Below are 17,068 nucleotides of genomic sequence, written 5' to 3'. Positions count from 1 at the left end.
GTCCATTTGGACTTATCTGGCTAATACTTTGCCTTTTTGAGTCCTGTTTGATGAAAGGGTTTTGAAGTGACCTTGAACCAAATTCAGAGGTAAAGGTTTAAGCAAATCTTTTAGTGAATTAAATCCTTTTCTTAGAAGTACAGCTAAACCTTGGTATCTAGAACACGGATATCTCGAATACCATTGATATGTCAAAGTGATTTGGAAGTCCCAACCACTATTTTCTTATTGTATTTTACCCTCAGTATCTCAAACCCTCAGATATCTAGAAGTTTTTTCTCGGTCCCATGGAGTTCGGAATAACGAGGTTTGACTGTATAATGTATATATATTTTAGCCCATGCACCAGTTTGGCTCACACTTCACAGTAATCTTGATCAAAGTTAATTATCAAAGATCAAAACAGGTCTCTGTAATAAATCCTTGTCCCTCTAAACATAAATAAAAACTTGGAATTGCCTCATCTCCAGGTCTGTCTGTCTGTCTCTTAACACTTTTATGTGATACCATAACTTAGGTACCTTTCAACTTACAAACTTAATACTTACTATTTAGGTGAAGGGTTTTTTTTTTTGTAACCTGCAGACTTCCTATTGATTCAGAAATACAAAAAATTGTACTCCTGATTTTTTTTTTTTATGAGGACAGCTTCATGGTCAAAGCTGTGGGCAACAAAACAAATTAACATATATTCTCATAAATGTGTTTGTAATCTGTTTATTTTTTTGCCATTCTATTATCAAACTTTTGTATTCAAGAGTCATTAGTATGACCGATTAATCAAATAATCGACTCTGTTTTGAAATCCATACTTGTTATTATTATGTATGTAAATTAAATAATAAGAATGAAAAAAAATATGAATTCATCAATGGATGATGGGAAAAAAGAAAAGAAACCAATTAAAAATGTTGGATGTTATAAATTTAGCACTAAATAACACATTTACATTATTTTACAGTTATGTCATCTATGACTTGATCCTTGATTCTCACTACATGATGAGTGTTAATCTTAGTGTGTGTTATGAGCCAGATAACTGTACTCTGACAGAAAACATTGTAAGAAACGTGATGTTTCCAAAGCCAGCCTGCAATTTCATGAGTAAAGGTTTTTTGATTACAAGTAAGTAACCATGTAAAACATGAAGAAATTGTTTGATCATGACATGATTGTCTGCCTGATGTAAAGTTGTGTAAAGGCCATAAATCTCTAATCATGGCATGATTGTCTGCCTGTTGTAAAGTTGTGTAAAGGCCATAAAGCTCGAATCAATGGTTTATACGAGTTCAAACTTTTTAAGTATGTTATTTTCAATAATGTAAAAATATGTCTTGAAGTTGTCTTAAGGTCAAATATGAAAGATCAAGGTCTTTAGAAAAGAAGGTAATGAAATGTTGTGAGGGTCATATTTGATTTTAATGAACTGAAAGCTCTGTTTGCAAAAACACAAAGATATATCAATATCCAAAGATAATCACTTACCATGTATCATTTTCTGACTTGGGATACATCTTTAAGTTCAGTGTTAAAGGTTGATGAAATACAGACCTGCCTTTTCTCCTTATTTACCTGTAATTTTGAAAGTAAAACTGCAGAAAGAGATAAACACCTTTGCATTTCGCTCAATTTCAAAGAAACTTTCTAGAAATTTAACAAAAATCCATACATAGATACATATTGATGAGAACCATTCAAATGTGGCATAATTTTTTTACCTTGACCTTCCATGTGACCTTGACCTTACTATTCCCCATTTTGTGTTTAGCTTAGTTTCAAAATAAGTATTCAAAATCTTTTATCGAAACTCGTAAATGATATATATTGGTTTTTTCATTTATTTTTTTTTACTTCCCTATGACCTTTTTTTTTGCCTTTAGAAACGTTTCTTATATTTTTATCATATTTCATATACTGATAAATATTGGTAGACCTTTCAACTGTGTCATAATTTTTTACCTCAACCTTCAATATTACCTTGACCTCGCTTTGTCATTTTGCTTTTCATACTTATAAAGAAACTGTTCAAGATAGTTTATCATACAAAATAATATCACACAAAAGAGCATTTCAACTGTGTCATAATTTTCTGACATTGACTTTTCATGTGACCTTGACCTCACTATTCCCCATTTAATTTATTTTAACTTCAAAAGCAGAAAAAAGCAACATTTGTGTTTGTACCATATCTTTTTAAAAGAGAATCATATTCGAAACCAGTGTAACACCACAAAGATTGCTTATGACTAAGGTTGCTTCATAACTAACTTTAAGCCAACTTCCAAAGGTCACTAACAGAATATGTGAACTTTTGTTAAAGAGTAACATTGCAGTAGTGTAGATAGGAATCACCTTGTCTATCTGTCCATTTGTCTAAGCAAATGTGTCCGGTCCATATCTTTCTTATGAAGGAACATTAGAATCTACTACTTCACACAAAGAATGTTCATGACTTGAGGGTGTGTCATGACCTTAACCCAAGGTCATTTGGGCAAGTTCAAGTTCACTGAAAGAAAAAGTTCTAAATTCGTGTCCGGTCCATATCTTTCTTATGGATAAACTTGGTGAGTTCCCATTTTACACAAAGATTGCTTATGACCTGAGGGTGTGTCATGACCTTGACCCAAGGTCATATGGGCAGTTCAAGGTCACTAAAAGAAAAAGTTCATAATTCATGTCTGGTCCATATCTTCTTATGGATAAACCTGGTGAGTTCCCATTTTACACAAAGATTGTTCCTGACCTGAGGATGTGTCTTGACTTTGACCCAAGGTCATTTGGGTAAGTTCAAGGTCACTGTAAGAAAAAGTTCATAATTTTTGTCCAGTCCATATCTTTCTTATGGATAAACTTGTTGAGTTCCCATTTTACACAAAGATTGCTTATGACCTGAGGGTGTGTCTTGACCTTGACTCAAGGCCATTTGAGCAAGTTCAAGGTCAGTGAAAGAAAAAAGTTAATAATTTGTGTCCAGTCCATATCTTTCTTATGGATAAACTTGATGAGTTTCCATTTTACACAAAGATTGCTTATGACCTGAGGGTATTTCATGACCTTGACCCAAGGTCATTCATGTCCGGTATGTATCTTTCTTATGGAGAATAATGTTGGGATGCTGGGAGTTTCCACTTCACACAAAGATTGCTTGTGACCTGAGGGTGTGTCATGATCTTGACCTATATTTACTGTAGAAAAAAATGGATAAATAATGCATTCATACTTTCCAACAGAGAAATACTTGAAAAATTGTTATTTATTAGGTCACCTGAGTCACTCAGGTGACCTATTGCTATCCGTTTTTGTCCGTCGTCGTGCGTTAACATTTGAACATTATTAGCTTCTTCTCTGAAACCACTCAACCAATTTCAACCAAATTTGGCATATAGCATCTATGGGTGAAAGGGAACAAAAATTGTGAATTTCATGGTCCCTGCCCCCCCCCCCCCCCCAGGGCCTGAGGGGTGGGGCTAAAACCACCAAAATTAATGCAATCTTTAATAATCTTCTTCTTTACTCCTGGACATCAAGCAGTCAAACTGTTGGTATGATTGTAATGAGCATTGAGTCCTCTACCTAAATTGTGAAATTCATGGCCCCAGGGTCAGGGGTTCTGGTGCTAGGGCAGGGCTATATAGATCATATAGTGAAAGTGCATTATTTCTTTGAAAATCTTCTTCTCTGCTCCTGGGTATTAAATAAACTAACTAAGTATATAGTTATGATGAGTAAGAGTGCCTCTTCTAAAATTGTGAAATTCATGGCCCCAGGGTCAGGGGTTCTGGTGTTAGGGCGGGGCTCTATTGATTATATAGTGAAAATACAATAGTTCTTTGAAAATCTTTTCTCTGCTCCTGGGTATTAAATAAACTAACTAAGTATATAGTTATGATGAGTAAGAGTGCCTCTTCCAAAATTGTGAAATTCATGGCCCCAGGATCAGGGGTTCTGGTGTTAGGGTGGAGCTCTATTGATTATATAGTGAAAATGCATTAATTCATTGAAAATCTTCTCCTCTGCTCCTGGGTATTAAATAAACTAACTAAGTACATAGTTATGATGAGCAAGAGAGCCTCTTTCAAAATTGTGAATTTCATGGCCCCAGGGGCAGGGGTTCTGGTGTTAGGATGGGGTTTCTATTGATTATATAGTGAAAATGCATTAATTCTTAGAAGATCTTCTCTGCTCCTGGGTATTAAATAAACTAACTAAGTACATAGTTATGATGAGCAAGAGTACCTCTTTCAAAATTGTAAATTTCATGGCCCCTGGGTCTGGGGTTCTGGTGTTAGGATGGGGGCTCTATTGATTATATAGTGAAAATATATTAATTCTTAGAAAATCTTCTTCTCTACTCCTGGGTATTATTGAAACACATTAAATACATAGTTATGATAATCAAGGATGCCTCTTCCAAAATTGTGAAATTCGTGGCCCCTGGATCAGGGGTTCTGGTGTTAGGGCGGGTCTCTATTGATTAAAAAGTGAAAATGTTTTAATATTTTAAAAATCTTTTTCTCTGCATCTGGGTATTATTTAAACAAACTAAGTACATTGTTATGATAAGCAAGGATGCCTCTTCCAAAATTGTGAAATTCATGGCCCCGGGGACAGGAGTTCTGGTGCTAGGGTGGGGCTATATAGATCCTATAGTGAAGGTGAATTATTTCTTTGAAAATCTTCTTCTCTGCCCCTGGGTATTGTTTAAACAGACTAAGTACATTGTTATGATACGCAAAGATGCCTCTTCCAAAATTGTGAATTTTATGACCACAGGTTTAAGGGTTCTGGTGAAGGGGGTTGGGGGTTGGGGGGGCTTCTATTGATTATAAAGTGAAAAAGCAAAATTTCTTTGAAAATATTCTTTTCTGCTTCTGGTTAAAAAAGCAAAGAAGCTAAGTGTATAGTTATGATAAGCAAGAGTGCTTCTTCCAGAGTAGTGAATTTCATGATACCTGGATCAGATGTGCTGGTGTGAGGGTGGGGCTCTTGATAATATAGTGAAAATGCATTAATTCTATTAAATAATCCTGTTTGCTCCTTAGTGTTAATTAAGCAGATAAACAAAGTGATTAGTTATAATGAGCAAACTTAAGGTCCCAGGGTCAGAAGCTTTGGTGTTTTTTTTGGGGGGGGGGGGGGGGGGGGGGAGGAGGAGGAGGCGGGCTCTATTGATAATATAGTGAATCTGTAGTAAAAGTGCATTATTTCTTTAAAAATCTTCTCTGCACCTGGGCATATCTGAGGCAAACAGAGTAAAAGTTTTTATAAGAAAGGGAATTTTTACAAGATTTTTGAACATCTGGACCATTTAGTCAAGTGTTCTGGTCCTGGCCAGGGCTCTATTAGTTTGTATTCTACTGAGAGGAGTTATTCCCCTTTGCCATTTACTTTTGATAATTTTTCACTGTAAATAATGTACTTGAAAGGTAAAAAGAATAAGAGAATTATGCAAAAACTTTTATTGTATAATACAAAAAGTACTTTCATTGTTTTAATGATCAGATAGACTTGTAAGTAGTAGATAAATAAAAATGAGACAAAAATAACTTGTCTTATTAAATGTTCATCAAAGACCAAGAGAGGCCAATGTAAGAGATTTCAACAAGGGATTAAAATAGTACAGAAGCATTGATAATTTGTTAATATACTGTATGGTGATAGTGATAAATGGGGAACAGATTAGAATCTAATTTATGAACTGTTAATGAATATTAAGACCAATTATTTTGTTGATCCTGTTCATCCTATTTTTCTTGCTTTAGGGCAACAAAGCTTCACCTTTCAGCTCATTTTATACTCTATGCATCCTTTTAATTGTTGTATCATACTCAGGTGACCGTTAAGGCCCTTGGGCCTCTTGTTTTTTCAATGTAATAAAAAAAATGTTATTGATTAATACAAAAAAGTATTGATGTTTTATTAGGCTGCGCCTTTGTTTCTTTCATTAAAAAAATATAATGAGCAATTACTGGTAAATTTTTACTCTAAATGTTTAAACAAATTTTGAACACCTCTCTATGAGATCCATCAAATACTAGTATTTATAGTGACTTGGCACCTTCTCTGAAAACCCTGCGGGGGGTATTTGTCCCTTTTGGACAGTTCTAGTTGTTAATAAACTTCATTTGTTACATATTACTATGAAACTCCTGAAAATTTGGAAATGGAAAAATTATGTTTAGGTTTTATGTTTAAATCTAGTCTTCATTTCTCTATAGCAGATCGATGTGAGCCAAAGAAATGCATAATTTGAGTACTTTTATCTTGATCATTAAGATGCTGGTATTCCTTTTAGGTTTCTCAATGTCTAGTTGGTTGACAGAGCATGCTCTCAGACCAAATTCCACATTACCATTGTATGGCCAGTTAGAACTACTTGAGGACCTGGGACTGACTCAGTACATGAAAGACAAACAATGTGGAGAAACAGATAACATTTACAGAAATCAAACAGATGGATGGACTAAAGGTTGTTTATAATTTGTATCTATTTCTCAATTGGAAATCAGTCTAATTGAAATTGCTTTCTGTATGTGTATTATATTACATATAATCATTAAGAAATGATGTAGATTAAATAAAATCCTTTGGGATGTGTGGTAAAATTCTTTCAAAATGCCTCTCTTCCTGTAGTTTGGTACAATTTCAATAAGTTACAAGTATACAACATCAAGACACACAATTATATAAAATAAATTCTGTCAAATCTAATTTGAAACTCAATTAAGTCCAACTTTTCTTTTTAAGGTAATCTAAACTAGTAATCTCATCAAAGACTTCTTGTTGATATATTGATAAGCTTTCTTAAGGAAAATGGGTGTGTCAATAAAGCAAATTTAATCATAAAGAATTCTTTTTAAAAATGTTTTTTCCTCCAGATTGTCCACTCACTGTGTTGACCAGTTCCCTACCAGCAGGACTCCTGTGTCACATACCCTCCACATGTACATCTGTCCACTGCTGTATAACTATAAACACACCACTAAAGAAGACCTTCAGCACTGTTTTAGACCTGGACCCTTGTAACCAAAGGATTTCACTGGGCATTGAAAACTTTGTGCATCAAATCTCTCTTTATGACTTCCAGTTTGGTGAGAGATGCATTATCACATTTACCTACTGTGATAGTTTATTGTTTGATAGATCTGCTTGTAAAATATTCACATTTTCATTGATTTCATCTGAAAACCTCTAATACTTATTACCAATGCAAATCACAACAAACTATATAAGGATACTAAATTTTGAAAATTGAATACCATTGTTAATGGCTTCTTTAAATTGATATTATCATGGAGTACATTCTTCTTTGGCTTTCTCTTTTTTGTTTAAAGGTGTTGAACAGCACTATGACCTTAGGAATATAGTCCAAATGAAGTAAGTTTGATTTCTTAATTCAGATATGATTTACTGGTAATATTTGGGATATATATGTGAATACTGCATGTGAAATTACAACATGTAGAGTGATGAAAGTGCTAACCAAGATTGGTCCTGAAAGTCATTAACCTACATATGACACTAAATTTTAGATATGACAAAATTGATACATTTGAAGAACACTGCTATAGAAATATCTTTTCAGCTATTACATTAATTATATATTTATACACATTCTTTGAAAGTCTTTATCTTTACGACTGGACATTAAACAGTCAAATTTTGGCATGATTGTAATAAGCATTGAGTTTTCTAACAAAATTGTGAAATTAGTGGCCCCAGGGTCAGGGGTTTTTGAATTAAGGGGATGAAGGACACATGGTCACATGACTCTGTTTAACTACATCATAGTCTCCGTTTATATAATTGCAAAACGTGTAAAGCATCAGTTCTTGTATAATTTTTTGACATTTTTTTTCTTTAATTACCATCTAATATTAAAAAAAAATGAAAAGTTTAACATTCTTGCAAACATTAACAAATTATGAAAAAGATTGATCCACTCCTCTGTTTCCCTAAACTGCGTGTCCAATTCGTCGGTGACGTCATACACGATCTGTTAGTACAGCAAGATCATACTCGGTGAATACAGGGGCGGTATTATTATGTAAAAACAGGTCATAATCAGTATATGATGAAATATTTTGAGAAACGGGGAACACAAAAATTATTTTTGCATGGCTGATGACGGAAATCTTATGTAGGTATATCTTATTTCGCTTATTTAGGTTACGTGTGACGTCATAGATGGTTTTTCCCGTACTCGAGAAATGTAAACATGACACGTTTTTGTTCTGCTTATGTCCTCTTTAACGATGCCCTGTGCAATATTGAAGTCAGCTTCACCATTCAAAATTTTTACAGTTAATCAATAATTAGAAGGACTTGCATTTCAACGTGAATTTAAAAATATTGAATGATAGAATTTTTTGTAAATTGCATTTTTTGTTGTTTAAGTTGTCTTAAAAAGTTCGTAATTTTCCCTATCCAGATGCAGTGTGATAGAAGAAACTTGCTTTTTCGAATTTTAATCGCTATTCAAACTCTAAAATATTTTAAAAGATACATGTTCACTTACATATTTTTTATATATGCTTTAAAAATCCCATTATGGACAGAGTAAAGAGCCCGGAAACGTGGAGAATTAAAACTCCAATTTGATACTGTAGGGCATAGTATTTGTCAATCAATATCTCTAAAATAAGGTAAGAAACCTAATGATACAACTGCTTTAAGATATGTGGGACATACTTAATTAGAAATATACAAAATATAAAAAAAAATTGAATGACAAGTATTTTTTCAGCTAAAGGTCCTTCTTCCCCTTAAGGTGGGACTCTATTGTTAACATACTGAAAATGCATAAATTCTTTAAAAAGCTTTTTCTCTTTTATAAAAAAAAATTTTTAAAAAAAAATCTGCCAATGAAGAACAGCAGATGCATAGAGACTCAGAAAAGCATTGTGACTTATGGGCCTCTTCTTTCAATAACCTCGGCTTGAAAAGAAATTAAAAGATGATGAGAGTTTATCTTATTTCTTACTGTTTTACCTTCAACCAAAGGTATAAAGTGTATGACCTGAAAGCTGACAGAAATTACCAAGTGAGCCTCAACATCAGTCTGTGTCTGGAGTCTTCTGGACCCTGTGTGCTAGAAACCATGGTGTTTGATAATGCTTTATTGCCAAAGAAACCTTGCAGTCTGAATACTGGATATGTTCAGAAAAGTAAGTCTTAAATAATGCTTGAAAATTTGAATGTATCTATGTGTTTTAAGTCTCAAGATTCATTCGGGTGATCTGTTGCTTTTATTTTTGTCGTCCATTGATCAAAAACTTAATATTTTCATTTTCATACCCCGCCATGAATATGTCTGTCATGTCCGTCTTCTGTCCTTCTGTCACACTCAGTTCAAGGCTCAGTTTCAAAGAAACTATTCAAGTTATTTTTATCAAATTTCATATGCTGATACATATTGATGAGAGCTATTCAACTGCATCAACATTTTTTGACCTTGACCTTTCCTTTAACCTTGGCCTCACCTTTCGTAAATTAGTGTTTAGCTCAGTTTTAAAGAAACCATTCAAGATAGTGAAATCAAACATCATATGCTGCTACATACTGAAGTAAGCTATTCAACTGCATCAACATTTTTTGACCTTGACCTTTCCTTTGACCTTGACCCCACTTTCCTTAAATTAGTGTCTAGCTCAGTTTTTAAGAAACCCTTCATGATAGTGTAATCAAACTTCATATGCTGATACATAGTGATGTTAGCTTTTCAACTGCATCAACATTTTTTGACCTTGACCTTTTCTTTGACCTTGACTTCACTATTCTTGAATTAGTGTTTTGCGCAGTTTTAAATAAACCATTCAAGATATTTTTAATAAACTTCATATGCTCATACATATTAGTGAGAGCTATTCAACTGCATCAAAAACTTTTGACCTTGAACTTTTCTGTGACCTTGACCTCACTTTTCTTGAATTTGCATTTTGCTTAGTTTTAAAGAAATCGTTTAGAATATTTTTATGTAAGATTATGCAGTTAACATAATTTGGTATAAATTTATCATCTAAATCATTGAGAATTTATCAACTATATCCAATTTTTTAGATTTCAATTTCAATTTTAAAGAAATTATTCTAGATTTTCTCATCAAACTCCATACACTAATACAAATTTTCATGTTGCATTACTAATATACCCTTGGCAGGGCATTCATGCCCTATGGACATATTTCTAGTTTTTTTAAGCACAGCTGGGCCAATTTCAAATTAATTTCACTGACATGAAATATATGGCCCTTGAGGGTTCAGGCTCCAGGGTAGAGGTGGAAACTCAATACATCTTTAAGAATCTTCATCACTCATGGGCATCTAGCAGGCAAACTGTTTGCAGGACTATCATGAGCAGCTTGTCTCTGCAAAAATTATAAAGTTCATGCCTCTATGTTCAGAGATCGGGCACCAGGTAGGGGCTAAGATATTGAAGTTTTCAATACCTTGTAATAGCCTGAGAAATGCATGATACTTAAGCCACATGTACTGTTAAGGCTCATGAACCTCTTGTTCTGATAGAACAGTTTTAGTGTATATCTGTCCGTCATCCATTATGTGTGGTTTGCTAACTTGAACATTTTCAACTTCATCAGAACCACTGGACCAATTTAGCAAAACTTGCCATAATGCATTCCTGGGGTAAAAGGGATTCAGATTTGTTCATATGGACACTCTTCTTCCAAAAGGGGATAAAGAGTGAAAAGTTGGTTACGTCTTGTTTTCAAAAATTACTGAGCAAGAAAAAACATAACTTATGTGAATGCTCATTTACATATTTTAAATTATATCACTCGGTAGCTTGAATGGGGCCAAAATAGTGGTTGGAGCTTTGTATAGGAATTGAAAGGAAAATGAGTCATATTGATATGCATGAAGCATCCTCCTGTGGGGTTGAATCAGGTTTGTCCAAACCATGGCCTCTTGGTTTGGGTTGGGCCACAGTTTGCTGCAGAACAGTTGCTCTGGGACAGAAAATTCAGACAGGCATACCAGAGGGCTACAAATCCATCCGTTTTAAAAAAAAAAAATGAATTCAAGGCAATACTTTTTTGTCACACACTTTGGGTATTATTTTAATGCAGCATAGTATCACATTAATCAAACATGTATACATTTGATATGTGGATACTCCCTTAGACAAGGACTTGGCCATAATTGGGGAACAAATTTTATTCAAAAATATATTGACTTTCACAAGAATATAATGGCTGCAGTTTGAAAAGATTACATTAACCCTTCATATACTGTAAGTTCAAATTATTGAAATCATGGAATTTGATATGATGACCATAATAACAGTGAACATGTGAGTCATTTTGACATACACAGGACATTTGGCCCATTGATCAATGGCTCTCGAATTTTGACAGTTGAAACATCTTGGGAAGAAGTTTTGATACAACCCAAAAGTAGGTCACTGCAATTTCATTTGTGTCTCAAAAGTAATTTCTTGGATGACCTTATTGCCTTTCACAGGCTATCATTCCTGTCCTATGTGGTGCACTTTGTTTTTGTTTTTTAGCTCTTCTGAGCCAAAGGCTCAAAGAGCTAATGCTATGGCCATTTGTGCGGTGTGCGTAAACTTTTTAGAATATGGGCCATAACTCAAGAACCCCTTGGCCAATTATTGTCAAATTTGTCACAGGGTATCCTTGGCCCAAGGGCTCCCTTTTATACTAAAACTGAGGTTGTGACCCTTTAACAAGGGGAGATAATTAGGAAAATAGAAACAAAAGTACTGGTTGCTAAAAAATCTTCTTCTCAAGAACCACTGGGCAGATTATCACCAAACTTACACAAAAGGATGAGGATATGTTGTAGATTAAAATTTGCACGGGGATTTACCCTGGGGCAAAGGGTGTGGTCTCAAGGTCACTTCAAAGTTGACCAAAAATTACATTTTATTAAAATGTTGATATTTTGCTTACTATAAGGACTAGGACCATCAAATCTTGTCAGTACCTCATATCATGTTGACTCAAAAGTAGGTCATGGTGACCTACTTTTTAAATTTTGCGGCCATTCTTTTTCAAAATGATTTAGAGGCATATTTTGAACAATTTAAGGCCTATGATCATCAAACTTTGTCGGTTGATGCATCTTGGGTCCTCAAAGTACGTCAACTAAAAAGTAGGTCACCTTGACCTACTTTTTGAATTTTATGGCTAATCTTTTTTTAAAACAATTAAGGTCATTAATTCGAATACGGGGAGGCTTAGAATCATTAAATCTTGTAAGATGATGCATCTTGGGGCCATAAAACATATTTATTAAAAAGTAGGTCACAGTGACCTACTTTTTGAACTTTGCAGGCATTCGATTTCAAAGCGTTTTAGAGGCATAATTTGGACATTTTAAGTCCTATGATCTAAAACTTTGTAAGTTGATGCATCTTGGGTCCTCAAAAAGGTCAACTTAAAAGTAGGTCACCGTGACCTACTTTTCAATTTATATGACTATAATTAAATATTTCAGGTACTAATTGGCTTAGAATCATAAAACTTTGTCAGTTGATGCATCTTGGGTCTTCGGAGTAGGTCGACTAAAAAGTAGGTCACAGTGACCTACTTTTGAAAATTTATGGCGTTAATTAAATATTTTGGGTACTAATTGGCTTAGAATCATCAAACTTTGTCAGTTGATGCCTCTTGGGTCTTCAGAGTAGGTCGACTAAAAAGTAGGTCACCGTGACCTACTTTTGAAAATTTATGGCTTTAATTAAATATTCCGGGTACTAATTGGCTTAGAATCATCAAACTTTGTCAGTTGATGCATCATGGGTCTTCAGAGTAGGTCGACTAAAAAGTAGGTCACAGTGACCTACTTTTGAAAATTTATGGCTTTAATTAAATATTTTGGGTACTAATTGGCTTAGAATCATCAAACTTTGTCAGTTGATGCCTCTTGGGTCTTCAGAGTAGGTCGACTAAAAAGTAGGTCACGGTGACCTACTTTTGAAAATTTATGGCTTTAATTAAATATTTTGGGTACTAATTTGCTTAGAATCATCAAACTTTGTCAGTTGATGCCTCATGGGTCTTTGGAGTAGGTCGACTAAAAAGTAGGTCACAGTGACATACTTTCGGAAAATTTATGGCTTTAATAAAATATTTTGGGTACTAAATTGGCTTAGAATCATAAAACTTTGTCAGTTTAAGCGTCATGGGTCCTCGTAGTACAACAACTGAAAAGTAGGTCACAGTGACCTACTTATGAAAATTTATGGCTTTAGTCAAATATTTCGGGTACTAATTGGCTTAGAATCATTAAACTTTGTCAGTTGATGCGTCTTGGGTCCTCGGAGTACAACAACTGAAAAGTAGGTCACGGTGACCTACTTTTGAAATTTTATGGCTGTATTTAATATTTTCAGGAATTATTTGGCTTAGAATCGTCAAAATTTGTCAGTCGATGCATCTTTGGTCCTCGGAGTAGGTTGACTGAAAAGTAGGTCACCGTGACCTACTTTTGAAAATTTATGGCTTTAATTAAATATTACAGGTACTAATTGGCTTAGAATCATCAAACTTTTGCATCTTGGGTCCTTGGAGTAAAACAATTGAAAAGTAGGTCACTTTGACCTACTTATAAAATTTTATGGTTATAATTTTAAAAAATATTTTAGGTATTAATTGGCTTAGAATCATCAAACTTAGTTGATGGGTCTTCAGAGAATGACAAGTGATAAGTAGGTCACCATGACCAACTCTCAGGTACTAATTGGCTTAGAATCATCTTGGGTTCTCAGAGTGTGAATTGGAATTTCAAGGGTTTATCTAAATATACAGGATACTTCGAGGCTTCAAATAGAAGTGATAGGTTGTACAGTTTATCAGAAGAGCGATTCAAGGCCCATGGGCCTCTTGTTTTTTAAATTGTGAAATATTTAAAATTATAATGGCATTATATCCTCTTTCAGTTCAATATATATTTTCCAATTTGTCATATCATATTAAATATGCTGAAAAGTATATATTATCAATTTGTTTTGCAGACTTTTCTTTAACGCAGTGGAAGTTTCAGCATGGTAGATTAAATCAGAATCTAACAGAACTGGACATTGCATTACTAAAAGAAGACTTGGGAATAGCAGAATACTTGGGAGATTCTTGTTCTAAGAAATCCACAAAATATTTTCCTCATAAGAATTACTGGAAAGATAGTGAGTTATCTTAATGTTTTTTTTTTCTTTTAGAAATTAAATGACAAAACATGTATTGGGAGTCTTTTTAAGTTCATGCAGTCTTGAAATTCATATGTTCTATATTTAATAATGTAATTTGCAATACGAGAGGTGATCAAAAAGTTCGCAAACTAATTGAATTACTTCCTTAAAAGAAGTAAAATGAGGTATCAGTGTTCATTATTTTTTAAAGTAGTCCTCTCCAATTTTAATGCACATCTGCCATTCTGCCCATGCACGAATCCTGATCCAGGCGGTCACGTGACATGCTCCGTAGGGGTCTGTTCACAGAAGCTAAAAGATTTTTCCGAGTCTTATATTTCTAATCATGCAAGTTATTTTTTATAACTAGAACAGCTTATCTGTCAGAAAAGGCCAAATCTCTGCAATAGGATGGGTGGATAAGGATATCCGTTCCCAGAATTAGCATGGTGACTATCAAAACCCGAGTCCTCTGTCTCAGATGCGTCGTTTATCCAATGTGTATAAAGTATGGGTGCCTTTTTTTCATATCTCATATGTTTAAAGTCTAAAGTAAGCTATATTTTAGGGATTTGATAATTATGTTATTGTTAGGATATTCAACTATTTTTCTAATTGTTACTTGACGATCTTCATAACAAATTGCTCAACTAAGGACACATCTTTTTCCCGGCTTGCTTTGCTGGGCAACAGAACAAACATTTTTAACCATCTCCCTGCCTTCACTAAAACAATCAATCCAATTAATGATTGAACTTCAGGTAAGTCTTTTGTACAAATTATTATATTCTACTGCAAAGAAATTTCCAAGATATATGTTAAACTTTACAGCCTTTCGTTGCTGGAGTATGACTAAGTCAACCATTTTTTGTCACAAGTCATCTACATATTGATATCATTTTAACATTGTGATGTCACAAACATGGAGCAAAACATTGCATAACATCTGCTATTTATAGAACAAGTGTATGACTGTATGTGTGCCAAATTTCATTCTGATCTGCATTGTAGTTTTGTAAATATAGAGATAAGTTCTCAAACTTTTTGATCACCCCTCGTATAAAGTTCATTAAGACTTGAAATTAAACTTCATTATGAATGATATATACAAAAAAGTAAATTTTATTTTGAGGTTGCATATACTGTGTTGCTTATTAAATATGCAAGTAAGTGCAACTGCATAATGAAGTAAATGTTCAAAAGAATTGATTCAGCTACATAAATAACAAAGTAGAAAATTATAAAACAATTTTATTTAGTAGTACATGAATTTGCTTGGGATATTGGTGTAAAATGATTCCATTCTTCAGAATGTGGTAAAGTGTCAGGTATGAGTCAGTTCACAGAACCAGACCACATCAACTGTTACCTGTCTGACACCTGTACTACTACGTCCTGCTGTGTGGAGGACACTGTACTCAAAAGGAATATAGAGACCAGGGTCGGGATTGACTCGTGTAAATTCTCCATGAAACTAGAGATAGAAAAACTGCAGTTCAATGTCAACCTGATGAACTTTAAGTGGGGTGTGTATAATGCTGAGTAAATGTATGCAGTATTAGAATTTGATACTTTAATATCTGTAAAATCAGTTGATGAATCTTTAAAAATTGAAATTTTCAGGAGAACTCATGACAGTAGACTTGTATGGAATATACAAGATAAGGTAACTAGACACAGATCCCCCCAAAATTTAAGAGTTCTTTAAACATTTCCATCACAGATTTTTGGGGAAAAAATGAAGTTAAAGTATAAAAGTTTTTATCTCTTTCTGTACTTGTTTATGTATTCAATTTCTGATGTGTTGTACTCTTTCTTTTTTTTTAACTGAATTCCCCATTTTTTTTGGATACAGTATAGTGATGGAGAATTTTTACAATGAACGTAAATATTTGATGAGCATGAACATAAGTCAGTGTTATGAGTCCACTGGAGATTGCCACTTAGATTTTGTCGTCTTCAAGAATGCATTGATTCCTAAGAGAATATGTAATTGGTCAATGGATTTCAACATGAAAGGTAAGTACATCATGTAAGACAAAGAATGTAACATGGAAGACACATTTTCTAATTAACTGCTAAAAATATCAACACAATCCCATGCAGTATACATATGTGTAGGAAGCAAAATTATGTAAGATTTGAAAGATTTAAACAGAATTTTGACTGGAGAATATATAATGGGGCAAATTGTTTGCAAGTGTGAAAGGGCTAATATAACCCTGTATACAATAATTATTACAAATATATGTTAAAGAAACTTAACATCTTATAAATGTATATATGCTTGCTATAAAAATAGAAAATGGATAATAATAATAATTTTTTAACCATTAAATTCTGATTTCAGATTTTTCTTTGTATAAGTGGAGATCTGATAGAAAACTTGGCAATATAATCCCTGATGAATATTTACTACAACTTATGGATGAAACAGGGCTTGCAGGGTTTATCAAACAGCCAATGTGTAATAGGTCTGGTGGTATTTATCTGAACACTGTTAATGGATGGACAAGTGGTGAGTATCATGTCATGTATATTGGAAAAGGGGTGAATTGTAAATAAACCAGTTATTATAAGCATGAAAATACAGGAGTCCTATAGGATCACATTGTCCATCTAGCTGTCTGTTTATCAAAACTTTTGTTGTGACGTGATAATTCAAGCAGTTTTCAACTTTGCACATTCAAATTTTGTACACAAGTCTTTACTACAAGAAAAGACATCTACAAATTTTTGGGTCATAGCGTTTTGCCTGTTTGTATTGCTAGATTTATGTCCATTATGCTTTTGTTGTGACGCAATACATGTAACTCAAACAATTTTCAACTTCATGCTTTCAAATTTAGTACAGTTAAGTACATGTACTTAACTATAAGAGGAAGACACCTATAGATTG

The 17,068-nt window shown here is 33.7% G+C and overlaps 1 protein-coding gene across 1 annotated transcript in view; it reads left to right on the top strand.

Moving 5' to 3' along the window:
• The window catches only part of LOC133181486 (uncharacterized), a 344,223-nt gene that overhangs the window by 148,080 nt on the left and 179,075 nt on the right, over positions 1-17,068 (top strand). Inside the window, 10 exon segments of the mRNA XM_061315978.1 lie at positions 962-1,125; positions 6,296-6,469; positions 6,879-7,091; positions 7,335-7,377; positions 9,004-9,167; positions 13,999-14,166; positions 15,480-15,695; positions 15,793-15,835; positions 16,025-16,188; positions 16,520-16,687. Of these exon segments, the coding sequence (XP_061171962.1) occupies positions 962-1,125; positions 6,296-6,469; positions 6,879-7,091; positions 7,335-7,377; positions 9,004-9,167; positions 13,999-14,166; positions 15,480-15,695; positions 15,793-15,835; positions 16,025-16,188; positions 16,520-16,687 (1,517 nt within the window).

Source organism: Saccostrea echinata, unplaced genomic scaffold, assembly GCF_033153115.1.
Source record: "Saccostrea echinata isolate AGI-Se365-2 ecotype Australia unplaced genomic scaffold, CSIRO_AGI_Sech_v1 ptg000009l, whole genome shotgun sequence".
Taxonomy (NCBI): Eukaryota; Metazoa; Mollusca; class Bivalvia; order Ostreida; family Ostreidae; genus Saccostrea; species Saccostrea echinata.
Note: the sequence above shows the minus strand (reverse complement) of the source record. Positions and strands in the feature narration are given on the sequence as shown.